General features: G+C 37.5%; 1 protein-coding gene across 3 annotated transcripts in view; it reads left to right on the top strand.

The window, feature by feature from the left end:
- The window catches only part of LOC115622370 (MOB kinase activator-like 2), a 39,994-nt gene that overhangs the window by 5,802 nt on the left and 20,473 nt on the right, over positions 1–13,719 (top strand). The window contains exon 1 of one of the 3 annotated variants that reach the window (XM_030516287.1): positions 11,444–12,777. The exons of the other annotated variants lie outside the window; for them this stretch is intronic. Coding sequence (XP_030372147.1) covers positions 11,639–12,777 — 1,139 coding nt within the window. The 5' untranslated portion in view covers positions 11,444–11,638. Of the gene's footprint in view, positions 1–11,443; positions 12,778–13,719 lie in introns of those variants that run through there. 3 annotated transcript variants of the gene reach the window in all.

Genomic DNA, 13,719 nt, shown 5'->3' with positions numbered 1-13,719 from the left:
ACTCAACTGCATCGCCTGCACCATTCATTCCAATAAATAATGAGTGCAAAGTAATTCGAATAATGGCAAACAGCAGCGGCAGGGCAGCGGGAGAGACGCTTCTCTCCTGCCGCTAGAAAGCAGTCAACCATCGCCGTTGCGAACAGTTGTTGCAACTTGGCGGCACGCTCGCACACACACACACACACACACACATTCACGCAGACATGGCGGTCTTTTCACAGATGGCTTCGAATCGTATGGTACTGCATTAGTTTCACAGTGTGCGTGTGGAATATGGCAATGTGAGAGAAGGCGGCTGAAGGAAATATCTTTGGTGCAAATGAACTTGCCATACGGCCGACCGCATCAGTGTGCGATGCGGGCGGTCACAGGTGTTTGGTTCCCAAGACCTCGGAACGAGCGAACGAAGAAGTTATTGAATATTTACTCAATGCTGCATCAGCAACTCGGCATTGTGCACTTCCTCCTTGTTCGTCTCTGTCTTCCTTCTGCTGCCCATCGAATCATTGGATTGCAGCTGCTTTTCTTTATGGTTTTGGTGTAGTTGTTGTTCGTGTTCCAACTATATTTGTTTTCAATGACGGTGCGCCTTTTATGATTTCGACTTGATTCTGGGGAATCATTGCTTCATTTTATCGCAAATGCAGTTCCTGTGTTGTTTATTTATTTGTTGCGTAGTTTTGTTATCTGCTCAAAATTAAATAAATTCATATTGGGGAGAGTTGAGAAACTAAAAAAAAAGATCATGTAAAGTGATTTTCTAACAAATCTTATCAGTCCAGTTTTCAAATTATCAAAGGTTGTTACTTCTTTCAACGCAATATCGGTGCATGCAATAATTATAAAACAAAATTTTAACTAAAATTCGAATTTTTTTTTAAATTGGGAGAATGGCTGTTAACAAAGTTTGTATGCTATTGAAGCTTAAAATGCTTGAATCTACGATAATATTAACATATGTACATATGAGGCTCATTAGATTGCTGAACATTTTCATTATTTGTTCCTAATGAAACATAATAATTCGTTAAACTCGGATCTAATATATTTTTTCTTCCTCTTTTTTAGGTGAGTACTGTGATAGCAAGGCATAACCGAGCAAAAATGTAGTGCAGTGGTTGGTTAAAATGTAACCTCCAATTGAAGGTAACATATTGTATCTTGGATATCTTAAATTGTATTTAAATGCAAGAGGGTTAGTAGCCATGTAGATTTCGCTTCTTACTTCAGTCTGGCAACACTTGTTCGTCAGCTGCTGCACATCGGAGCATAACTAAACAAATGCCTTTGTGGTAATTTTTCCCAGCTGTGCAATGTGGTGCTCACTCATACTGAATCATATGACCAAAGAGCGACAGCGAGAGCATGGGTGAGGAAGAGAGAGAGAGTTCTTTGGGGAGAGCAGCTGAGCGTATTTTGTAGTAATTGGAGCTGTCAAACAAGTGGTCGCTGTATCTCTGACCGCGTCGCTGTATGTGTGTTGGGGGGTCTTTTTTTTCACAGTCGAATCGAATTTGTATGCAAAACACAGATACATTCTGGCTCTCTTGCTCTTTCTCTTTGGCGCGCTCAGTGAAAACGGTTAATACACTTGTGTATGTGTGTGTGCGCTTTACACAAAAAGGCCAACAACTAAAGAAATAACACAAACAACAACGCCATCATCGTCATCTTTGCGGTGTTGTGCTCTGCTTTCGTTGCCAGCCAGCTTCTGGTTGTTGCTGTTGTTGTTGCTGTTAGCCAGCCAGCCAGCCAGTCCGTCAAGCCCTCAAAGATACACAGCACGTCGCGCGACTTCAGTATAAAAATTTCCTTTGACATGTTTGGTTGTCGGGTTGCCGTCTCGTCGCATTGACTTTTCGAGTTTAAGGCGTCGCGTAGCGCGCAGTTTAATTTTCCGTCGCGGTCACAAGATGTGGCACAGACAAAGCCTCGTTGTCTTGAGTTGGCAACAAATTGTTTAAACTTAAAAAAATTTAAAATTGAAACGAAATTGTGAATTGGAGCAAGTTTTGTGCATGTGCAAATATATTATGTTTAAATAAATTAATGTCTATAAACTGATTTGGAAGAAAAATGTAAGCAAGGCTCTTCCCATTATGGGGTTTAAGGCAATAACACAGTACTATGTGTGTGTGTGTGTGCGTGTGTGTGTATAGTAAAACTGTGTCATTCACTGCGAAACTGCATTCAAGTTTTTATATACGGCAAAGCGCTTTTAGCTGCCTCTTCACAGCCACAACAACAACAGCAGCAGCAGCAGCAGTAGCAGTAGCGGCAACGAAAACGGTCGTATAACTGCTGCTGCAGCAGTTTTGTTGTTGTTGCCACGGTTTGTTGCTTCACTGATTACGCGCAATGCAGTCGCCCATTGCAGGCACACACAGGCAGCCGAGTTCAGTTGCAAAACCGGCGGAGCGCGACTGTTGCCAATGCGATGTGTAATGCTTAGAATTGGCACAACAACAACAACAACAACAGCCACAGCAACAGCAACAAAATCAGCAATGATGGTAATGACGATGGCAATGGCGATGGCGTACAACTGTTACGCTAAACATTTACCAGTAACAGGCTACTGTTGGCCAGCATTTTGCAATTCTCTTTTTTTCTGATTTTATTTTAACCACTTCCTTTGCTCCGGCGGCACTTCCTTCCGATCGCGTTTCCTGTGTGCCTCGTTATTGGCAGGTGGCCTTTTGTTGCTGGTTACCCTTACGCCTACATATTGTTCAATATCCTCGTGGGTCACTTGAAATTACTATAAGCTCCTGTTTTTGTTGTTGTAGATACCACTGTTAGTTCTCACACTTGTACTCGACACGTTTCCACTTTGTCACCTTTTTGCGGGTTGCTTTAGAGTCGGTAGCGGTGCAATTCAATTTACAATGCACCACCGAAGGCAGCACAGTGAGGGTAATATTGATTATAATTGTTTAAAATTTAAGCAAGGACAGGGATCGAAGGCGCAATTTAAACTTAAAAATGCATTTTATGAATTTTGAAATACATATTGGATTTCAATGAAATTTTGAGCCCACAGAAGCAAAATTGCATAAATGCATCAAAGAATAAATTCAAAAATAATAATGAATCTAAATATTTCCGAATACATTTTTAAGCAATCCGACGCTTTTACTCTCCATTTAATGGCACAATTTTTCATTTTTCCCCGTTTGAGAAAGTCATTCTTTTGAAAGCTTTTGAAATTTACGCTTTTGAGGTGTATAAAAATATAAAAATAAACCCAAATTCAGGATTATACCCTGATAACTCAAAAATTTAAAAAACTAGCCTGTACCCAAATCTATAAATTCTCTTTATTATCAAAATTATAATGTTTTCAGATTTATTTTTTATGGGTAGTGCATTTTTCTGTTCGCAATTTACGCAACTAAAAAGTTTTAAAATAAATAATTAAATTTCAACAACATTAAATTTAACATTAAGCAACCTTAAAAAAATCTTAAACGTCCAGAGCTATGTCTACTTTAGATACTAGATTGTTAAAACCACTTGATCACCTAAATCTCATGGATCATTAGCAAACATTTGGTTAAAACACTTCATAGGGAATAAATCATCTACAATACTTTAAATATTTTATATTTGAAAACCATGGTCTGCTAATATTTAAAACTTGCAAACAAATTTGTTTATAAATGAAAAAAGAAGCAGAAACGAACCTATTTAAGAAAAAATTGACAAACATGTTTCAGATTCGAAAAGTGTCCGGTTTTTAAGGTACCCAAGAATGTAAATGTTAATTCAAAATACAAGATAACCCAATAAATATTTAAAAGAAACTTCGATTAATGAGCAGACAGCCATCGTACTTGGGCTTATTGGAGGCTTTAGAGCTTAGGTATTATATCCATAGATTTTTAGCCACTGTGCGGCGAACTCGTTGCTCGTTAGTTCGTTCGGTTGCTCTGATGGTCGCCTGGCAACTAAATCATGTCATTGCATGTGCATCTTGCGGTGCTCGAATCACGTCACCGGGTAGACCAGGCCCAGCTTCAAACAAAACAATAACAGCAACAACGACGTTCTGTGAGTTTCCTGCTCGTGGATGTTGAGAAACTTGTTTTTTTTTCTATCTCTCTTGATACTAATGGTTCTACAATGTTTCATTTTTTTTTTCTTTCTATAAGACAGTTAGATAGAGAGGTTGAGAGGCCATGCAATTGGCGACTCGCTACTCACACATACATGTTCGAGTATATATGTATGTACGTAGATTCAACAAATGATCATTTGACCTTTAACGGTGCTTTACTGGTCGCAGCTTACACATAAAATCGGCAACAATTAAGCTCATTCAAAACGCAAGCAATGAAAATATAACACACTCAACATACATACATACATATATGTATGTATGTACATATGTATGTGTGTAGGCATATGTATGTATGTATATGTAGTTTAGAATCACTTTATAAATTTTGATTTAATTGCCAAGACGGCGCCGTGTTTGGTACGTTGTTGGTTGTGATGTGTGGTGATGGCGATGGTATTGGTGGTGGGCGGGTGTGAAAATGAAGACAACAACAAAAAAACAGAAACAGTTGAAACACAAATTGGCTTCAATGCGAGTTGAAGGTTAAGTGCGCTGATGCTGCCACGCTTCTCGTTCACATTTGCGCCATTCGTAGCCGCGAAAAGTGAATATTTGAAACGTGTTTGTAGTTGGCGTTGTCATTCGTCTGTGACAAGCAAAAAAAATATTATAACCAACAGTAGCAGCATCTGAGCCATTATTACAATGAATGCTCTTTGTCGATTTAAGTAGCGTTTTAAAATGACTTCGTCATGTTCGAGTAACATGAACAACAAGGTAGCCAATTGAATTGTTGCAGTAACGTGAATTATGAAGTTGTTACGAACAGAAATAAAAAATTATATTGAATTCATGCGCTTTAAGGGATTCTTGTATTACAAATATGAATTAGTTTTCCTACTGCCAACTACAAATTAAATTCTAGAAAAATAAATGAAAGTTGAATACAAATATTGTTTGTACTTTAAATCGAAATCAGTTGCAAGAATCCCTCTTGTATTCGTTTAATTTGAATAAAAGATGTTCATGTGTGTATGAATCTGATTTATTTCTCAATTAATCATTTTAAATGTTGGCACTTTATTTTCTATTTCTGCGCATTTTCCGGCCTCAGTTTGCAAATTCTTCTCAGCATTTCTCAATCTGACTGTTCGATATTTTTGCTTTTATATAAATAACCTTAAACAATTTTCAGCGCCGAGCAGAGCACAAAAGTGTCAATGTCAGCTGCTGTTATTGTTGTTTTTTCTTTTTCCTAGAGCCTCGGGGTAACTGGTGACCCAACAACAATTACAACAACAGGCAAACAACCAATAATCGAAGGCCCATTCTAAATTTGTTGTGCAGTCGTTGGTTGGCATTGGCGAATGTTTCTGACTCATTCTAGTCCTTTCCTTGCGATACATTTTATACACACAAGTATTGAAAAATCTTAAAATATTTATATGTGTGTACATACATATGTATGTATGCATGTGTGTGTGTGTATTATTTCATAAATAAAGAGCGTGCGCCAGAAAGTTGAACACGCGCCGAGTGAAATTTGCAAATGTTTTACTCCTCACGCCATTTGCAATGGTAACGGTAACACTCGCGGCTAATTGTAGAGCCACATCTATGCCTAGCACATTCTCACAAACATATGCACCTACTCTCATGTAGTATGTATGTATGCTTGTTGCAATCGCATGAGAGGCGGGCAGGCTGAGCGAGAGACAGCCAGAGAGCCACATGAGCCGCCATTCACAATGGCGCACATGTTCACAGCCTTCTTAAATAATTGTTAGCTGTCACTTTTTGGTGCGGTTGAAAATGTTGAAAAAGAAATACAGAATCAAAGCAGAAGATGAAAACAAAAAACAAAAAAAAAAAACGAAAAACGTGCATGTTGCAATCATGTATGTATTTTTCCATGCCGCCTTAGCTTTTTTCCTGCTCTTTGTATGTAACAATAGATGGACAATACTCCAAATCTTGTACTTTTTTGTTGTTGTTGTTGTTGTTGTTGTGTGAAACCTGCCTCGATTTCCACAAAGCAACAACACCAACAACAAATGTCCAATATATTCGTTCCACTATGGGGCTTTGCAGCCACGATTATTCTCCCTACGCCCTTCTGCCCCAACTAAACAAAGAGTGTGAAGTTAGACAACACCGGGCTAGGAAAGTGGAGAATATTAAGTAATTAACTAATTAATCACTCTATTAGTAATTGGAAAGACCAGTTAGTGAAGCCAATAGTACTGTTCAGCAAACCACATTTTTGTTTTTTTTTCTTTGAGCCAATTTCGAGTGGGGGATTGGGGAAATTTGGTGAAGCGATATAAGATTTCTTGGAGTTGTTCTTCACCCAAAATAAACTTTACACGCTGTTCCACTCAAGTTGAAACTCGAACTATTTATGTACAGAATTTAAATACAATACTTTAATTTCATACTTTTCCCTTTTAGCTAGAGAGTTGTGGGTGGTTTTTTTTCTCCGAGCTGAACGCTATAATTAGGGAACCCTGCCGCTTCTACCAAGCAACCAACTTCATTCGAAGGGGATGCTGCCTGCCAGTTTCAAAGCCTTGGCGATGGCACAAATCGTTGTTGCCGCTCTAAGCGCTCCCCAATCTTATTGTCGGCTACTTTTGCACAAGACAGTGAAATGATGACTCCCACAAAGCATCCGATCTCTTGACATGCCGGTTACCGGGCTTTCCCAACGGCGCTTTTCCGCCACAGTTGTTCGCTCGCTCATCAAATTGAGTTAGCAAAATTACTATAATTTTGTGGGAAATTTTGTGGGTCAGATTTTAGCTGTTGACAATGCAGCGGCGACGAAAATATAAAATTTCGGCTATAGCAGAGGCGCTGACCGCAGCGTATTTTTATTTTAATACAATTTTTGTTTTACTAATTTGCTTAATTAGCGTGCCTTATATATTCGTCACTGTGGGGCCGTTTTTTACACGATTTAATTGGGTCTATGGCTTAAGTTTTATTTATTTTATTTGTTGCTTTTCTGTTTTCCATTTCGGTAATTTCAGTGAGCACTTTTATTTTTTTTTTGCATTTCTCTCACGTTTTGGGTACAAATTTATAGCGCGGCATGAGAGCGCAGCAAACAAGGCATCGAATGAAGCAATACGTCGCTCAAACCGAGGGCTATTAATGTTGAAAACGTGATGCGCGGCGTTTTGTGTAACTCGCCGTGAGAACTCGGATAGACTGTAATCCATGGAGTTGAGTTGAGTTTCGTTTTGTTTCAAAGACAGCAATGAACTAAACTGCAAAATACAAATGTACACAGACATGTAGTTGTAGTATAGTTTAGTGTCTATAGATTGATCACCAGTTTTTTCTTTTGTTCCTTTTTTTTCGTATTATCCACATACACATTAATCATGCAATGGCCTGGCCTTCACAGTGTGAAATTGTAGCAATCGTTGAATGTGGATTGAGCGATGTAGATAGCTGTGGTCGGAAGCCCTTGAACCACATCCACATGCCGGACGTGTCTCAATTAGCGCTGTCCGATGAAGTAAGATGACGGGAAGAAGAAAAGCTTCCACTAACACATTGTTAATATCAAAAATATTTGAGTTTTCAACAATATATTTGATGAGGATTGTCAAAGAATTGTGCAGCTTTACTTCACCCTCATCTTCCTCAGCGTTAGCAACAACATTTAAGCAATTCTATTCGACATCTTTGGACGATATAAATGTTTTAATTCAGATGCCCAAAAACATATTGGTGATATCACAACTGAAGTATAGCTTTTATCGTATCTCTTGTCCAAACATCTTCAAACTCACTCCAACATTTTTGATCTTCTTCATACACAGAGTATGACACAAAACGCTTGAAAATTGTATTGTTCATACAAAATGTTCACCGTAATCAATTTCATTGATTCATGATTATCAGGCAGCCCACGCCTCCGGTAAATCAGATGAATGAATGCGTGAAGTCAGGAATGGGTCGACGATGAAACTCCAGAAAATGTATGTCTTGTGCATCGCTCTGCCTATGAGCCATCATCTGTCAATTAGTCCATTAGCATGTGTGACCTTAAAGCTGCAAATATCCGCAGGGCTAATTGCTTATGCGAAGCGCATAACCTTGCCGACTCTTAACGTATTGCTCTGCCGTGCATTGACATTTGCCAGAGATGTGTACCCTTCCAGTTGATGGTTGACTTACCTTCTTACAGCCTCAGCGAGTCGGAGAGTCAGTCGGATAAAGACAACTTTCATCATTTTCTATATGAAGCGGCAGTTAGGCTGCCGGTTGGCTTAATTGAAAAATTCACCGTAAAGCCAACAAGCAGCAGCGGCTAGAAAACGACAGCTGCTGTGGATAAGTAGGAAAAGGCACATGAAAAGAAAACACATTAAAATAATGTAATTATTTTTCTCGACCAGATTTTTATTTTATACATTTTTTTCATCTTCTTTTTATTTCTCTCTGTACTCCAGAGTTGGGGTTTTCTTTGCTTTTTAAGCGATTTATTTCATAGCTGCCTTTTGCTTGAGATTTCCGCATGCTTTTTCAACCGTGAACAAGCACGAACTTTCATTTTGAAATTCTCGAAGCGTGTTGCGCACACTCAACGCCCTCAAACGCCCCAGCCCGCGGCCCATTTCGAGTGTCAATTTGTCGAGTTCTGCATTAAAATGAGACCAAGTCGAAACTACACTGCCTGAACAACTGTTGCTGTTGCTATTACCTCCCAGCTCATCATCATCAGTTCTCGCACACCCACCCAGTCAACAGCTAACTGCTTCACGGTTTTGCGCTTTGGGTTTTTCTGTAGAAATTTTCATGGTTGCCAGCTTAGCTTAATTCTAACTTTTCCTCTGCTTCCCAACGTGCTTAGAAATGGAAACAGAAAAGCATCATGACACCACAAAAAAGTAATATATACACATACGTATGTATGTATGTATGTATGTATGTGTATACTATATGAGACCAGCATGCATGTAATTTACTAATTGAAATTCGTAGAAAGTTTTGCTGTTGTTTTTATTGTTGTTGTTGTTGTTGTTACAGAAACCTTTCCTGTCACTTTGATTTGCTAGACTTTCGAAATGCTAAGCTCTGCTTATCCAGAAATAAAAAGAGGCACTGTCCTCATTATAAGTTTATAAGGGCACTATTTGTATGATAAGCCATTTGACATCGCCATAAATTATGTCTAAATACTCGTATATAACACTTGTAAAAAGATGGCCAGGATGTGTTTTTTAGAAGGTCCTGAATCGAGCAAAAGACAGACTACAGAACCTATCTAATCGCCTTGTCAATTGATTATAATCATAGTGTAATCTTTTATTATAATTGTTTTATTTCTATTTGTTATATGATCCTCCCTTGTAGTCGTTATTCTTTTAAATATTTACTTCTCGAAGTTAGAATCGCTTCTATATTTGGAACCGAAGTTCGTTTTGAAGTTCCTTTAGCTGATTCTTTTTATGTTACATTCACGGAAAATGAACTTTACTGAAATAAAAATGAGCTCATTCTTAAAATGTTGTGTTCCCATGAGACTCAGATTAGATTTGTTGCCATTTTAGGATTCACACGATTTCTGTCAACTGTCAAAATTAGGTCTTGTCTCAAACATCTGTTGCAATTAAATGAATTTCATATTTATTGGTGGCAAAAAAATAATAACAAATTGAACAAAATGTACGCTTAGTTTGGTTCCTTTCTCCTTGCTCGTTGGTGGACAACCAGTTATTTGGGTGAAGGTTATCGAGTGGCCCAACGGGTCGACTCCTTTGACACTTCATAATGCAATCCCAACAGTCCAGACCACGCCTGTAACTGCGCCCTTTCCAGTTTTCGCTTCCATCTCTCGTTGCTTCTTTAATGATGACTTCGCTTAGCACTGTTGACGTCTACGTTGTCTTTCTTCTTTTTTTTTTTGCTGGATTGCGTAAGCAGCCGTCTCTGAGACTTTCTTTTCGGAATGGGTCTGTGCGGCTGTAAAGCGATTGAGATGAGGGTACGAATATAGAAATGTGTATAATCTCGTCGCAAAACTTTATTGTTGGCCTCGGCCTGCCATTATCATTACAAACAATTAAAATTGTAAACTTTTCGTTATTGTTGTTGCTGTTGATGATGTGTTTTCCGAAACGATTTGCATGAATTATCGCTCTACTGTGAAGCGAATTATCAGCGGCAGCGACGTCTGTAAAATCCATATTTTACGAAACAAAAAACGCGAAGAAACAGCAGCTGTAAATATAATTTTTGTGTAGTATGTAAATCTAATTAACATATAAGCGGATTTAAGAGCAACGTCATTGTATGTACGCGAAACACACAATCACGCACACACACATATTCTTCCACAGAATACGAAAGAATTATAGTATGTATGAAGTAAGAAATAAGGCAAAACTCACGCGATCGTATTTACGAGCAAACACTAAGTATGTATATACTTACATATATACTCGCATTTGCAATTTGATTTATAAAGAAATACGCGCACTTTATATGTAAAATAGCAGTACTAAATAATGAATATAAAATAATGGCCATGCACAGTAGTACAGTGTCCTAAAAATTCAAATATGTAGGACAGTTCAGATTTATAAACAGTGTGAATATTTAATAGTAAATTGTTGTGTTTTTTTTAAAGTAATAATGGACAAATGCATTTATGAAGATTAATAATAGAGAAATATTTATTAAATCATATGTAAAAGATATTACAAAGAATACTAATAAAGATCTATTTCAGAAAATAGTATAGTATTTCCAACTCTGATAAAAATATCTACAACTCTAATAGAATTTTTCTCATTTTGAATGAAAGACATAAGTAATAATTTCAAATGAAAATCTCTTTATTTTTATGAAGTAATCTTAGTAAAGCAAAAGGCCTTACAAAATCGTCTTGGCACAGACTAATTTTTCAGTCAAATTTAAGTACCTTTTTTCTAAATGTAGACTTTTGCGAAATGCCATATTTTAAACCTAAAAAATATGTTATCAAATGTGAAGAAAAGTTTTCTATTTGTATTGTGTGTCGATATTTTGATGTTTGGTTTTCTCAATCTCTGAACCACTGTGCAGTGCGTGATTTAATCTAATATTTTATATTCTGTATTTTGCGTATGTGTGTGCCTATGTACATATATACTTATGTATACATCATCGTCATCGACACTATATTGCTGACCAAACGCGAACAATTTAAAGCTTTGAACAGTGCACCAAAGCAGTTTGCCAAATTCGGAAACACGGAAACCGAACAAACAAAGTTGAAAGTTAAAAACGAAAATCACGAAATGCGAAAATCTTAATAGATGCTCTGTCTATATTTTTGGGTTGTCTGCGAATCCTCTATTTTATCTGTTGCTCTTTTTATTTTGTGTTTAGAAGAAAGTTAGATTTCAACCAAAAAAAAAAGTGAAAGAAGAGTGCAAAGAGAAATAAAAATAAAAACCAAACTTAGCAAAATTTTAAATCTGTACACAAATAAGAGAAAAAAAATTAGCAACAACATAACGAGTCGAGCAAGGGCAGTGAACAGAAAATAAAAAGCAAAAGTGACGGTGAATAATGTTGAGAGCGCCTACACAGCATATTGTGGAACTTGGTTTCGGCTCGAAAAACGTGGCAGTGGCAGCAGCAGCGACGACAACAACAACAACCGTAGCGGCAGCAGGCACAACAACAATTGCCGGCGGCAAATCGGCAACGACAGCAACAACGCGTAAAACTTTGTTGCAAAAACTCAAACAGCAACAGCAAAAGTTGCAAAGACAATTGACAACAACACAGCAAACAGCGACAACAACAACAACAGCAACAATAACTGCGTTGAGTGCGCAGAAATATCAGACAAATGAGACGACGGCAGCAGCAGCAGCAGCAGCAGGAACAACAACAACAAAAGCAGATTATTATTTTAAGCAGCAAACAACGGCATATCAACTGCAGCAGCAGCAGCAGCAGCAACAGCAACAACAAATCGCAGCTGCTGCAACGAATGGCAAGTGTTTGTTGTTTTTATCAGCAGCAGCAACGGCAGCAGCAACAACAACAACAACACCAACAAGTGGGTATTTAACGTCGGAGCAGACGCAGAAAAAGAAAAAGCATAGCTACAACATTGCTGCGGCTCTGATGCGCACTAAAAAACCAAAAACAACAGCGCCAACATTATCAGCAGCAACAAAAATAACAACAACAACAACAACAACTGAAACTGCTCAGAAGTTACTGCCAAAGGCAATAGAGAGTAACGAGAGCAGCAACAGCTTCAGCAGCGACGACAACAACAGCAGCACACACAGCAGCAGCGACCACAGTTTGTCTAATACCTGCATTAACAACACCAGCAACAACAGCAGCAGCAACAACAACAATAACACTCATTATAAAAACAGTAAAAACAACAACTACATAAGTAATTACAATTGCAAAACAATTGCGGCAAAAAGTGAACAGCAACAGGAGGAAGTGTTTAAAAAAGTACCAGTAATAAAAAAACAGCGTACAACAACAATACAACATCAGCAACAACTACTACTCAACAAAATCCACAGTAGTGGGCGTTTCTATAATAACAGCAGCGACCATCTCATCATGTCACCCACTTCGCAGGCGCCCACCCGCACCTCCCTCTTCGATTCTTGCCATCGCAAGATACGATTAATTGGCGGCGGCCCAGTTGCCTTTCTAGGCGGTTTAGTTGCGTAAGTTCACATTTTATTTACCATTTCTAAATACACACACACACACGCACACTTGTGTGTATGTGCATATAATATATACCACACTCGTTTAAAATTAGCATAACGTGAATTGAGGGGACTCCAAAAAAAACACACACACTCACACAAATTGTATGACAAACAAACCAGTAAGAAGATATTTAATTTCTCTATGAATGCATAATTTATTTAAAAACTAACGTACGTAAAAGAGTTTACAGAACTTGGCAAGGATATATCAAGGAACTGTATTGAGTCGTTTGTTTGTACTTTCTTAGACGTTTAGGCAAGTTTCGCATAATATCGTCCTATTTTTGAATGACTTGCATTTGGACAGATAATCAAATATCTATATAAACATGTATGCCCGCCATATATAAAAAGATCTTAATTATTAAGTCAAGATAAGAGATTAGGCAGAGTTTATTATTTTGTTACTGATCACGAATAGTATAATTGTCTTAACATTATTTTGTTCGCAGTTTTAAAGAATTCTAGTTAATTTAAAAAAAAAAATAATTAAAAGGGCTATTTATACAATTTCAACTTAATCACACCATTAGCTCACTCGTGTAAAAGTCGTTTAATCAATTAGTGGAATGATTATTTACTTAAATGTTGATTCAATGTCTCGTTAAAATAAACCAGTTTTCTCCCTCCCTTTCCTCTTTTTAAATAGAATACGGATTTTCTGATCAATTTTGAAGCTCTAATTTCTATTTGTGATTTATAATTTTAAAACCCACCTAAAGTTGGTTTGTTTGCTTTTTGTTAGCAAGATTTTCTGTTAATACCATTCTGTTTTACTATCACTTTTTGAGTTTTCGCAAATTTTAAAACTCTAAATGTTTGACATTATAATTATGGCCGCAACGTGTATAGACTTTCACAATAGTGTGTTCTGTCTTGTGCGGCCTTATCTTT

Source organism: Scaptodrosophila lebanonensis, unplaced genomic scaffold, assembly GCF_003285725.1.
Source record: "Scaptodrosophila lebanonensis strain 11010-0011.00,11010-0021.00 unplaced genomic scaffold, SlebRS2 tig00000043-arrow-pilon, whole genome shotgun sequence".
In the NCBI taxonomy this organism is placed as follows: Eukaryota; Metazoa; Arthropoda; class Insecta; order Diptera; family Drosophilidae; genus Scaptodrosophila; species Scaptodrosophila lebanonensis.
The sequence above is the reverse complement of the archived record's forward strand: the minus strand, read 5'-3'. Positions and strand labels throughout refer to the sequence as shown.